The sequence below is a fragment of the Octopus sinensis genome, unplaced genomic scaffold (genome assembly GCF_006345805.1).
Source record: "Octopus sinensis unplaced genomic scaffold, ASM634580v1 Contig13618, whole genome shotgun sequence".
Classification (NCBI taxonomy): Eukaryota; Metazoa; Mollusca; class Cephalopoda; order Octopoda; family Octopodidae; genus Octopus; species Octopus sinensis.
This window is the reverse complement of record NW_021833017.1, coordinates 23,697-38,363: the sequence shown is the minus strand read 5'-3', so window position 1 is coordinate 38,363 and position 14,667 is coordinate 23,697. Positions and strand designations below refer to the sequence as shown.

The 14,667-nt window shown below is 41.3% G+C and overlaps 1 protein-coding gene across 1 annotated transcript in view; it reads left to right on the top strand.

Moving 5' to 3' along the window:
• Nucleotides 1-14,667, top strand: part of LOC115229705 (TPR and ankyrin repeat-containing protein 1-like) — a 73,031-nt gene that overhangs the window by 53,369 nt on the left and 4,995 nt on the right. Inside the window, exons 11-13 of the mRNA XM_029800017.2 lie at nt 4,874-5,038; nt 10,805-11,021; nt 12,691-13,104. Coding sequence (XP_029655877.1) covers nt 4,874-5,038; nt 10,805-11,021; nt 12,691-13,104 — 796 coding nt within the window. The remainder of the gene's footprint in view (nt 1-4,873; nt 5,039-10,804; nt 11,022-12,690; nt 13,105-14,667) is intronic.

Below are 14,667 nucleotides of genomic sequence, written 5' to 3'. Positions count from 1 at the left end.
GGTGAAAGCTGCCAAATGAATAAAAATCCCCAAACCCCAAAGATATATATATAACAAATGAAAGACAGTTGGCTACCAGGTGTAAACCATTTGTTTTATCATATATACATATATATATATATATATATATACATACACCTGGTTGGCTCCCTGTGGTGTTTTCAATCCACTTGTAACATTTTATTTGTAAAGTTTTAGTTTAATAATTACATTAGCTAATTAAAAGCTTAAATTTCTGAACTTTTGACTGAAAATCATTCTTTTGTAATTAGATTCCACTTAAAATGACCGAGTGTACCTTGGCAGGAATTTCTGCTTCATCTTCTCTTTTGCTCTCATTCTTTCTCTGTCCTTGTATATTTCTCTATTCACCATTGTCAAAACAAACGTCACAGCTCATGCGTCTGCCATCCACAATTCCATTATTACCAGCTGATGTTTATTTTTCAACTTGTATATAAAAGTAAGATGAAACTTAAGCTGAAAAACATTCCCCATCTGGAAGACGCTAGTGTATTATAATGTATAAAAAATACACACACATGGACACACGGACACACACACTGTCACTGCTGCTGTCATCATTTTGTGTTTGCTTTCCATGTCAGCATGGGGTAACTGGCTCAACAGGGTCCAACAGGCAAGGGAGCTGCATTCTGTTCCAGTGTTTCTGTTTCGGCATGGTTTCTTTGGCTGGAAGCCCTTCTTACACATTACAGAATGTAGACTGGGTACGGTTTTTTCATGGCACCAGCACAGTAGAAGACGCCTTGTTCCCAGTAAGATGAAAGAGTGCTCAGTTCACCGAACCCCTTTACAGAGTTTACTTGGTGTGTTTTGTGTGACACCTATGTGAGTAAGGTTGCCTTGTAATTCTTAAGGTTAAAGAGCTCCCACAACTGAAACAGGAAAGAGAGAGATGACGTTATACATGGGGTAGAGAGAGGTTACAGTTAAATTATGGTAGGAGGGATTTATTAGCCAAAGTAATGAACCAGAGAGGGGAAAGAGGAAGGGGAAGAGTAGTACCAGGGGTTAATGTAAAAGAGACAGAGAGAAACAGTAGAAGAATGATGGGATGAATTAAGTAGTTAGGGATTCAATGCTTTCTCTCTCTCTCTCTCTCTCTCTCTCAATATATACCTATATCATCATCATCATCATCATCATTTAACGTCCGCTTTCCATGCTAGCATGGGTTGGACGGTTCAACTGGGGTCTGTGAAGCCAGAAGGCTGCTTCAGGCCCAGTCTGATCTGACAGTATTTCTATGGTTGGATGCCCTTCCTAACGCCAACCACTCCGTGAGTGTAGTGGGCGCTTTTTACGTGCCACCTGCACAGGTGCCAAACAGAGCTGGCAGACGGCCACGGTCGGATGGTGCTTTTATGTGCCGCCGGCACAGAGGCCAGTCGGGGCGGCGCTGGCAATGGCCACGATCGGATGGTTCGCTTACTTGTCACCGGCACTGGTATCACAGCTGCAATTTCCATTGATGTTGATCGGCTTCGATTTTGGTTCTGCTTTCTGATATCTGATTTGATTTGGTTTGAATTTGATTTTTGATTTTGATTTTGATTTTCACTTGCCTCAACGGGTCTTCACAAGTGGAGTTTTGTGTATATATATATATATATATATAAGTAGTTGAATGAATTATCTTAGTATGGATAATTCGGTTAACCGATACCTGGGTAGCAAATTCACGTCAGAAAAACACGGTTGAAGCTACATGCCAAGGGCAGAGATCACGTGCTTTCGTGTGGAAATTTGTGTTTTTTTAATACAAATAAATGAAAGAATGGAGTTGAACAACGATTTTTACAAAATTCCTTTATTCTCGACATATGTTTCGAAGGCTGCATAATCCTAATTTCGAAGGAATAAGGGGTGCATTATGCCGCCTTCTCATCAGGAAAAACAAGGAACTTATGTCAGCATCAAGAAGAACAAAAACTCTTAGATAACTGCCCACACGGAGTCCATAGCGATAATGAGTGTTTCTTTAAAATATTCTGTTATAAGCAGTGACATCAAAAATGGTTGAATGTAGAAGATTCTAAAAAGTTCAAGGGTTCAAACAAGGTTGGAGGGGAGAGATCTAAGAATAGGAAGGTGACAGGGTGCAAGTCATATGAATGGTGATGTATTGTTGTTTGCTTTTGTGATTGAGTGCCTATGTGTGTGTATGTATATAACTGCATTCGTGTCTATGTGTGTGTATGTGTGTGCATGATTGTGTATGTGATTGAGTAGATGCGGTTGGTAGATTTGGTTGACGCCACTGCTTATAACGGAATATTTTAAAGAAACACTCATTATCGCTATGGACTCCGTGTGGGCAGTTATCTAAGAGTTTTTGTTCATCTTGATGCTGACATAAGTTCCTTGTTTTTCCTGATGAGAAGGCGGCATAATGCACCCCTTATTCCTTCGAAATTAGGAATATGCAGCCTTCGAAACATATGTCGAGAATAAAGGAATTTTGTTTAAATCGTCGTTCAACTCCATTCTTTCATTTATTTGTATATATATATATATATTGGGTTGGTGCATAATTATTGCAGCGTTAGGAAGACCCTGGAATACTGTGCAGTCCCTGGGCCTCTCAGCATGGAATGCAAACATTAAATGATGATGTTTGGAGTCCCCTGGAGGACGTTTAGTACAAGGGAGATAATCATTTCTTCATAATATTTGGTGGGATGAGAACTTCATCATTTTACATTTTCTATGTTGACACAAACTAGATGGAACTAGGAATTGCCCAAAGCACAGGAAGTAAACAACTGATGCTATGAAATGGTGGAATCACGGGCAGGCTTCGTGGGTAGCCAGGGCATTATTATTATCACATAATTTTCACTCAGTGCTCTTCCTGTTCTCTCTCATATTTACATTGAACCTGGGCCTCACATCTCTTTCTTTCTCTCTCTCACTTTCCAGGTGGACAAGCCATGTATTCACCTCTTCAGCAAGACACTTGTTCCTCTCTCTTTATCATAGTTTCTTATTTTTCCACTCTATACCCAGCTCAGTTGAGTAGGGACTTCACTTGCAGGGACCTGGCCCCCTAACTGGTGCTGCTGACACATAAATAGCACCCAGTACACTCTCTAGTGTTGTTGGCATTAGGGAGGGCATCCAGCTGTAGAAACCATGTTAAAGCAAACATTGGACCTGGCACAGGCCTCTGGTTCATATGTTCTTGCCAAACCATCCAACCCATATCAGCCAGGAAAAAGGGACATTGAATAGTGATGATGATGATGATGATGATTAAGGTGGCAAACTGGAAGAATCATTAGCACACCAGACGAAATGCTGTTAAGCATTTTGTCCATCTCTACATTCTGAGTTCAAATTCTGCTGAGAAAAAAAGCACTGATATTGATGTAATTGACTTCCGAAAAAACTTCTGTCCTTCTGCCAAAATTTCAAACCATTATTATTATTATTATTATTATTATTATTATTGTTATTGTTATTGTTGTTGTTGATGACATTGCACAGTATACAATATCATGAGGTTGTGTCTGCTGCGTGTTTGCACTGTTTGTCAAGTCACAAAAAGGACCTCAGACAGACACTACTTTATGCAATATGCATGCAATTCCAAGTAATGCCAACAGTTGCAATACATCTAGATTGTAGGGTATCTCTAAGGTTTCCAGATGTTTTTTCTTCAGATTGGGTGGAATTGAACCCAGTGCTCCGATGACAGTAGGGACAACCTTTACATCTGACTCTCGTAGCTGCCACATCTTAGCAATCTCAATTCTCAGCTCTCCATATTATCAACTTTTTCTCTTTCTTTCATGATGATATGTCGATCTCCTGGCACAGCCACATCAATTATTAGGCACTTTCGTTTGTCCCTCCTAAAGGTTACTATATTCAGCCTTTGGTGCTCTAACACTTTGTCTGGAAATCAAAGTCCCTGGGGATTTTTGCCTTCCCCTTTCCGTCCATTACTTTTTCCGGTGTATCTTGGTACCAAGCACCCATAACCTCATATGCATACTTACAGCAAAGTAGCCAGTGGAGGTTTTGGGCTACTTTATCATGTCTACGCTTGTACTCTTTCTGTGCCAGACTTTCACAAGCACTAACAATGTGAGTCACACTTTCGACCCTCTCCCCACACATGCTGCAGAGGTCCAATGGCACTTGAGTGGTATATATTCTTTTTCACTGAGCTGGTATTCAGTGCCTGGTCCTGGGCCACAAGGATTAGGCTTTCAGTATTCTTGTTTAGGTCACCCATGTTGGGCCACCTCCATGATGGTCCCTGGTCCTTTAATTTGTTGGTTTCACAGTGGAACTGACCATGTAATTCCATATGGAGTAGGGTTTCTTCTCTCTCATTGGCTGTTCTTGTTTGGAATTCACAAGCACTCTCAAGTCCATTTTTCTTTACTCCTTTTGCACTAGCAGCATACTGTAGCAGGTCTTCTTTTGCTGTTTACCAAATATTCTGCCATGTTTCTTCCTCCAGTGTTCATGCACTCCCGTATGCCAATCAGCCCACATCCACCCTTACCTCTCTTCATGTAGAGCCTATGTACATTTGCCTTAGGGTGGAGGGCACCATGCATTATTATTACTATTATCTTTATCATTATCATTATTTCTAAGGTGGCAGAATCGTTAGCATGCTGGATGAAATGCTTAGTCGTATTTCACCCATTGTTACGTCCAGCGCTCAAATTCCACTGAAGTTGACTTTGCCCTTCATCCTTTCTGGGTCAATAAAATAAAGAACCAGTGAAACACTTGGGATGGGTGTGGTTGATGTAATTATCTCCTCTTGCAAAATGGCTTTTCTGCTTTGAATTTTCATTTTTCCTTTTTCTTAAAAAATTACTCTTAGTACAATGAAGCTGCAGTGAATTTTAAGAATGCAAAGATGTATGAGGAAGCTGTGCAGTGTTACCTGAAGATCTCATTCTATGGTAAAGCAGTTGATGTGCTCCATGATGCCAAACAGTATGGCCATGCCATTGAATTAATTCAAGAATACAAAAGTCTTGAACAGGTTGGATATATAATTTATTTTTGATATTCAGTGTGTCTTTGTGTTTGTATAAGTTTTAAAATAAATTTGCATCTTTTTTTACACAAACTGTGAACTGTGAACTAAAATGACTTTAGGCAAAATCTTCAGAAACAGATAGATATATGTGGTATAAAGAAAATGGAGTTTGAGCACAGCACAATCAATTTATTTACATAATAGTCAATTTCATAATGCCTACATACGTTTCAATATCTACCGTCATTTATATTTTATAATTAAAAATTACATTATGAATTTAGAAGATAAAAATCTCTTTATATTACTAAAATTTTGTTCTCATGTATTGAATGGATGAAAATATCTATAAATTAATCGATATAGAGATAAACCAGTGGACACTTGTGATGTAAGATGTCCTTAGAAAGAGCAATTTCTTTCTATACAAAACTATATATATATGTATATATATATGTGTGTGTGTGTGTATATATATATATATATATATATATATAATGTTTCATTGATAATGGCTGGTGCTGTAGTATCATTGTAAACTGCTAGAAGGGCAAGAGAGAGGAAACTACAGAAGGTATCAAAATGTTGGACCAGGTCATGAAGGTTACAGAGAAATATTATTACAAAACTGATTAGGGATAGTATTTTCTTGAATAGGGTGCAGTTGGGCTTTGTTCTAGAAAGTGGTACCACTAATGCCATATTTCTAGTGAGACAGCTATGAAAGAAGTGCATATCTGAGATTAAACCTCTATGATCTATTATTTATTGATCTAGAGACAATTTTTGACAAAATCCCTGATACTGTAATCTGATGGTCTCTAATTGAAACTCAGAGTAGATGAATGACTCGTGAGAGTGTTACAAGGCAAGTACAAAGTCAGCAATGAGTTCAGTGATGAATGTAGTGTAGAGGTAGAAGTCGATTAGAGCTTGTTTATTGTGCTCCTGCAAGCCACAACAGATGAATTTTAAGACCAGTTCCCTTCGATGTTCCTCTATGCTGATGGCTTAACTCTTATAGTAAAATCTGAAGTAGAAATTCCAGGCATGGAAGTAAAACCTAGAATTGAAGGGCCTTAAATCTTTAGCATTCAGTTCAGCCATATTTGACCCAAATATTGTACCTGTTCAGATGTTAAAACTGAGCAGATCCAGCCTCTTATGCATACCCTACAATGTCATTCTAAAAGTATACAAATATACCATTGAAATCTCAAAGGTACAAGATAATCCATGATTAATTCAAAACAATGTGAATAGATAATCCATGATTAATTCAAAACAATGTGAATAGATAATCCATGATTAATTCAAAACAATGTGAATAGATAATCCATGATTAATTCAAAACAATGTGAATAGATAATCCATGATTAATTCAAAACAATGTGAATAAATAATCCATGATTACATTTCACAGAATGATGTGAATATTAAAGGGTTAAAGTGTACTTAATGAAATAAAAAGTCGTTATAATTAGCCAGGAAGACGGGACTGTTTTAACATCAGGGATAAAGCTGTGCTCTGTATGCAGAAAAAGAATCGGTAGAAATTCCATAAAGTGTTTCACATGTTAACAAAGAACACACAAGGTCATGTTGGGGTTACAGGCAGGTTAAGAGAGAAAGTAGGTTTTTTCATATCCAGCAGATGCACAAGGGAAATGAGCACTAAGAGTGTTTGAGAAATAGATCCTTTCAAAGGCCCCGATGGTTCACTAGAAATGATTGATAACATTTGTTACCTCAGTGATGTGATTAGCTTTGAAGGGGTAATAGTTAGAATAAGAACATGTCGGAGAAAGTTCAGAAAGCTATTACCTCTACTAGCAACAAAGAGCTTCTCCCTCAAAGTCAAGAGCAGAGTGCACAGTGCACAGTGCACTGCTCTATGGCAACAAGATGTGGGTCTTAAATGCAGAGGATCTGTGGAAACTAGAAAGAAACGAGAGGGCATGATTTCCTGGTTGCTCCTTATTAAAGTATAATGAGACAGAATGGGTATTTGTGGGGATGAGCCGGAAGAAGAGGGTCATGATGTCAGTGGTCAAGGGATTAATCAGAAGAGGAAGCACAAGAGGAGAGAGAGGCAAGCGTCAGCCCCTTTTTGCATCATGAATGGACATTAGGAAATCCACTCCTGAGTTGTTCAGATACCAGCTGCTTATACTGGGTGACAGGGGAAGGGCAGGATTGTCGGGGAGATTACTGCTAGACAGGCAGTCGATGAGAGGAAGGTGAGTGAACCTCTTTTCATTCCCCATGCAGGACAAGCTATTTCGGCGATCATATACAGACATCATTGTCCCCTAACATATGATGGCAGCGAAAATAAGGATCGGCAATGATATCATCGGACCTTTCTATAGTCAAGTTTGTAGCAAGCCTCATGGCACTGTATTTGGAGGGGAGCACACTGGCACTCTGCCTCTAAATGAATGAAGAAGAATAACTGAGCGTGTCAAAGATCGTGCAGCCCTTGAGAGGGAGAGTAGACTGCTTTGGATAAGCTGGGAACGGTCAGATGGACAGGAGAACAGGTTGATGAATATGCTGCAGAGGTCCGGAGACTGGCTGGCTGTGCTGTCCGGTCTCACTGGAGAGGGTCTGGAGAAGGTAACACAACTGGGTTTTGTGAATGGCTTTCGCAATGACATGTCAGCACAGCTATAACAAGCCCACATGTTGGCACAAAACACCAGGCAGAAGGTTGCAAAAGCCCAGGATGCTGCATGACAGCCAGTGAAGGACAAAAAGAAACCTGCTGTGGAACAAGAGCAGCCGTTCACCACAGGCTTGTGTTTGAAGTGCCAGGGCTGTGTGGAGCCCGGACCAGGGAAAAGGCCTCAGAGAAGTTGCTGCCTCTCACCCCCCCCCCATCTGCCTATGAACGAGTAGAGGCACTTGTGCAGTCACTGCCCGTAGTCGAGGTCATGGTTGGGGGAAACGGAAACATGTTCAAGGCCCTTGTACGACATCTCGTGTGACCCCTATGGTGACAAAGAAATGGAAGGGGATGTGTAGGTGTTCGAGTGGTTGACAGCAGCGAAATCAAATGCAAGGGTAGCAGCGACATGGAGATAGTGGTGCAAGGCACAATGCTAAGGCTGCGGGCGATCGTGATCACCATGTGGTAGACGGGATTGATGTGATAATGGGAATGGACGCAATTGACCGCTTTGGAGATGTCAGTGCTGGAGGGGACATTGTTTTGTTTGGTGCCATGGGTTCATCATGCACTGTGAGTCAAGAATGTGAGAGGGAGCAGACCTCTGTGAGGGACTGCACTGCCTGCACCATTGAAGACAAGGATTTTCAGGCAGCATTCGATGGTCAGCAGTGGACAATAGAGTGGCACTGGAAAGAAGAGCCCCCGATGCTGAAGAACAGAATGAGATGCTACCTGAAAGGCCATACCAGGAGCAAGTTTGAAGAAGAGGTGGATTAAGGAAGGTGTCCCTATTCCATTGAAGGAGGAGGAGGAGGTGGTGTGCGGAGTGCTACCACTAATGGCAGTGGTGCAACCAGCAAAGGGCAAAGTCACACCAGTACTGGACTTTCGGGAGAGGAATGGCCATGTATCGTGCCACAGAGGTGGTGAGGCAACTGACATTTGCAGTGAGACGCTGCGCATATGGAGACCTCAACTAAGGCAGCAACGATTGTTGACTTGAAGTCAGCATATTTACAGCTCTACGTGAGTGACAAACTGTGGCAGTACCAGCTGGTGCGATACAGGGAAAAGTGGATAGGATAAGAAGGGCTACCAACTCCTATATAGATGACATCTTAGTGGAAAAAACTGTAGTGCCTGCCACAGAAATTGTGAGACATCTGAAGGAATTTGGGCTGATTGCGAAGCCACTGGAGCCAATGGCTGGAGGAGCTGCACTGGGGATTAAGCTTCAAAGAGACAGAACAGGTGTATTGGTGTTTCGAATGGGGGAATGAGATCCCGGAACTGGGTACCAATGTCAGCAGAAGAGAACTGTTCTTGATGTGTGGGAAACTAGTAGGTCACTACTCAATCACGAGGTGGCTGCAGTTACACCAAGAGATGAGCAGAAGGGGAGAACTGGGGTGACAAGATGAGAGAAGGTACAGTGGTGATGATGTGGGAAATCCCAGAGAGGATGAGAGTGGAAGACCCAGTCAGAAGGAACTGGCATGTTCTCAAATTGGATAATGGGACCGTATGGTGTGATGCTAACAGTATTGCAATAGGAGTTGTGTTGGAAATTGGAGGTGCCAAAGTAGAGGACACAGCCTGGTTTCAAAAAGCAGATGACTACAACCCCATCAATGTCGCTGAGTTGGACGCAGTGCTGAAGGGAGTGAATTTGGCCTTGAAATGGGGGCTGCGCTCCATTGAAATCCAGACGGATTCGACCACTGTGCTTGGCTGGGTAGGATCGGTGATCACTGAAGAGAAGAAGGTGTGAACCAAAGGGGCTGCGGAAATGTTATCAAAGCGCTGCCTAGGGTTTCTAGGAGAGCTGATTGGCAAGTTTGGCCTGAAACTGAACATGGTCTTTGTGCCTTCAGAGAGAAACAAGGCAGACGTTCTAACCAGGGTGAAAAAATCTTGGTTAGGGGAGCGAGAAGAATCGAAGCAAGGGATAGCCACAGTGTATTTGTGAAATGACTCCAAACTAAGGAGACAGCATGCTATGGGCATGGATAGGGGACCCTGTATCTCACCAGGAAGATTGACGTTACTGGATGGAGCAACCAAAAGCTGGTCGGGAACTGCGATAGGGGTCAATCCATCGCCCCCCCCCTGTTCTGAGAGTGAATGAGCAAGGAAACATTTTGGTAGAGCACAACTGGAGATGACTGGCAGGGGATGTAACACATGGGCGGGGCCAGAGGGCCATATTTGGAGGGAATTGATCACTTGACAAAAGAGTTGTTAACTGTAGAACCATACAGTCAGCCCTTGAATGAACTCTCTTCCTATTCTATACCCTCAAATTTCCCACCATATCTTCCCCTACCCTTTGAATATCCGTTCTATACCTGTCTCATATGTACATCATCATCATTGTTCACATTTCCATACTTGAATGGGTTGGACGGAGTTTATTGAGGCCGGATGGGCTGGATGGCCTTCCTATTGTCAGCCCTCGCCTGCAAGGAAGCTGATCTTTCTCCTTGATTAGACATGTCTTCACAGAATACTGGAAATAGAGGACTCTGCTTGTATGACAGGGACATTCATTTATAACTATCATCATGCTAAGTCAAGGAGACACAAGCACACATCTGCGCACACACACAATGGGCTTCTTTCAGTTTCTATCTTCTAAATCCACTCACAAGGTTTTGATCAACCTTGGGCTTTAGAAGACACAAACTAACGTGTATTGCAGTGGGACTGAACCTGGAACCACATGATCTGAGAAGTAAAGTTTTTAACCCTACACACACACATCAGCGCGGGTGTGGCTGTGTAGTGAACAAGTTTGCTTCCCAACCATGTGATTTGGAGTTCAGTCCTACTGCTTTCCATATTGGGCAGGTGTCTTAGCTGTAGCCCCAGGCCAAGCAAAGCCTTGTGAATGCCTTTGGTAGATAGAAATTGGGAGAATCCCATTGTCATCAGCAACACTATTATTTGCATATATGTATGATGTGTGTCTGTACACACATGCATATATACAGTGGGCTTCTCCCAGTTTCTTTCTAACTAAGCTGTCTATCAGTCTATCTCTCTATTTTTGTATGCTTTTCTTTCAAGTCATATATATATGTTTATTGTTTCAGTCATATGGTGATTCTGCACCTGAGGATTTCATAAAGAATCGTCCAACAAAAGATATATTCTACCTCGCTCAGCAAGCTGCAAATCTTTACTACCAATATAAGGATTTTGAGAAAATGAAGGTGGCCTTGCTTCATTTCACCACATTGGAAGATAAACTGAATTTCCTGGAGAAGAAGAGACTCTTCAAAGATGCTGCTGAACTGCTTAGAAATAATGGTATGGATTAGCATTTCTACACGGATTATAAACCAGCTTCTTTAATTTGTTGATGTTTGTCTTACTTCAGGTCCTGAACTCCTTATAAAATTCCAGGGATGCTGTTTTGATGTAATTTGGGTACCTTAAATTTGATAGTCATTTAACTCCGGGGCTGAGAGAAAAAAGAGGATGCGAGAGAGAAAAGTAGAAGTCTCAGTACTGGACTGTTACTGACCCCGAAAACAATGAAAGCCAATGCCGACCTTAGTGGGATTTGAACCCAGAATGCAACAGAGATGAAACAAATACCATACACACACACACTTCATTTTTCTAAGCCTTGGATTAACCATGATCCAAAGAACATTATCAGAAATTCTCAGCTTCTTTGAAAACTGAATTTTGACTGAGACTGCATTATTTTGTGTGTTCTTAATTTTCTTGGGACTTTCTTGATTTGAGGAATATTTGGTTGCTATTTCTAACATTTTGTGTACAGAGTGTACACTACTGGCATAAAGTCTGTTTCTTTTAATTTGTTGGATGATTGAATATATAAATATGACTTTTTGTGTGTGATGTTATATCAATGTGTGTGTGTGTGTGTGTGTGTGATCTTCTTCCATGCTTGTATTGTTTCTTCCCCTTGTGAATTACCCCCACTTTTTCTTCTCTTTAGTTTTCTTTTATCTCAAAGGAGTTAAAAATAATGAATGCTCAGTATTGATCTCCAGGTGGAAATTGTAATTGAGTAGCAAGAAGCTCACCTTGTGCTCTTCGGTTCGGTGCCAACGCATGGCACTTTGGGCAGGTGTCTTCTTGTAGAAGACCAAAGTATTGTGAATAGATTTGGTTAGATAGCAATTGAAAGAAACCCATTATGTATGTCTGTCAAATGAGATTTGAGCCCAGTAAAAAAAGGCATGGTCTGTCACAAATGCCTTTCTTTTGCTGGGCTCAAATCTCATTTTGCAGAGCCGTAGGAAATAAATGCCCACCAACTATTCTACCTGTATATCTGTGCACACCTGTCAAAGCCGTGTATGCCATCAGGTCTGCAAATCTAAAGGAGGCCTCAAAACACATTTTAAGATCCACAAAGATCAGAATTTAACTGCAATTCTTGGTGGTCCAAATCGGATATGCAATCTGTGTGGGTGTCTCTTCAGTGCAATGTCTGGTTTAAAAAGCTACACTGGGCACCCTGATGAATCTAAGATGTAAGTCCAAGAATTGGTCATAAAGAGCAGACAACCACCAACCACTGCGTGTGTATGTGCGTGTATGAATGGTGTGGGAGAGCCTTGAGTAGACATCATGTAATGTTTGTAAACGAGCATCCCTGTCATACAAGAGGAGTTGTTTGTTTCCAGCCTTCCATGAAAAACATCTGGAAACAGGTGAGGGTTGCTGACAGGAAGGGTATCAGATTATCTGCCTCAACAAATTCCATTGTGACCCATGCAAGTGTGGCTAAGTGTGACCCACAATATCTTCGTGGTCACCTCGGTCACAATGCTGTTTCTGCCTCTCCACCAATAAGCAGGAAACCTGACAATTGACTTCACTAATTATCTAAATTTCTAAATCTTTATTTGTTTCCACAGTCACAGCTAAAGTCATACATAAGAATTTTTATTTGTTATTTGCTCATATATTTACTTCCAATATTTTTTTTTCTCAACAGGCCAAATTCAGTCTTCAATGGACTTACTTTGGCAGAACAACTTGTTCTCTGAGAGTGTAGCAGTGGCAGCCACCCTGAATGACAACAAGCTATATGCCGACTGCCTGTATAAACAAGCTGGACACAGCTATGTTGTGGCAAAACTAAAGACAATGCGCACACCGATGCCGTCCCCTGCTGCTGAGGGTGGAGATAGTGTTAATGACGGTAAGAGTGTTGACATTGACCTTGATCTCTCCAGAAACATTGAAGAAGATTTGAGGAATGCTCTGCTGCTTTATAAGAAAGAAGGCAACAATTTTGGTCAGGCTAAATGTCACCTGTTACTGGCTAAACTGAACGAAACAAACACCAAATCCACCATTGATGCAGTGGAGGCCTTCAAGCAGTTCAAATTAGGCAAGGTTCCAATTGGTAAGAGGCATTTTTTTACTTTGCTTGAAATAATAATTCCATAGATTAAATGCATCAGTGTGTGAGTGTGTATATTGGTTGGTCAGTGTGGGTCACTTGCTGTGCATGTATATGTGATCTGTGTGTGTGTCACTATTGGTCTGTCTGGTGATAAGCATCAATGTATAGATGCATTTACCCTATTCTCACATCTCTCTATGGCTTACTTTTACTTTCACTTTTAGAAGAATTGCCATCTCTCACTTCTCCCTTCCTCTCCCATTTCCCTGACAAACCCACCAAACCAAGATTCACCGTTATCCACTTTTACCATCCACTGCATCCATGTCCACCCTCATCTCTGCTCTCTGTCACTTGCCTTTCACGCTCTCATGAACCTGTCTACCCTGCCATCCTTCATTCTTAGTCCCTATTTTCTCTTTGTCCATCTTTTTGTACCTTGAGGGTACATCCTGATATCTCATCTCCATCATCCTTTCTCTCTTCCCTGCAGAGGTAGCCATGTATTTTCTCTTTGACAGGGTCAAACTGAAAAGTTCCTGACTTTGGGGAAAAGAAAATACAGGATGAAGATCAGTTAATTATGATTTTATTCAACATATTCCCCTCTCAGACAGGCACACACTTATTGCAGCAGCTACCCTTCAGTTTTTCTAAGCCCTGCAAAAAAACCTCGAAAGGAGCTTTTCAGCATCCCCTCATACAGCTGTGTCTGTGTGTCTCTATCAGACTTTAGCCTCTCAACACTTGACTCAAAGCCACCTCTCTCAATACTGTGCCTCCTTTCTCTCAAGGAGTCGCACAAGTTACTTGGTGGCCCCACTTGTGCTTTGCCATGGAAAAACAAAGCACTTAGTACATTGTGTAAACTGGTTGGCATCAAGAAGGACATCCAGCCATTGAAACTGTGCCTAACACAGGCAATGGAGCCTAACGCAGTCGTTTAGTTCATTGGATCAGGTGGAACCATCCAACTGAAGCTGCTATGGAATACAAATGTTACATGATGATCATGATGATGATGATTCTTGTCATCTAAAGAGACTTTCTCAGTTTGGTAGAATTTCTTTTGTTTCTTTCTTTTCTTCTTTCTTTTTTGCAAGTGAAATGGTAGATTCCCTCCTTCTCAATGGAATCTTCATTTCCATTGCACACATTCTTCCCTTGTTGTTGTCTTCTTTCATATTTTTGTACTTTTTTTAACCATGTGTTTTGCTTGTCTGACTTCATGTCTTCTTTCTCTCCTTTCATTATCATACTTGCTATGTGTGTGTCTGTGTGTCCGGTGTTAGTGATTTCATGTGTATATGTGTGCCCATTTGCCTGCTTATGTGAGTATTTGTTGGCATGACTATGTCTGAGTATCTCTGGATGTCCATTTTGGTATGATTTTTGTGTGTCTGTATTTGAACAGGTGTTAGTGATTTCGTGTGTGTGTCTGTGTGTGTGTGTGTGTGTGTGTGTGTGTGTGTTGTGTGTGTGTGTGTGTGTGTGTGTGTGTGTGTGTGTGTGTGTGTGTGTGTGTGTGTGTGTAGTGCTCAGATGTCGTGTAAAACAATGTCA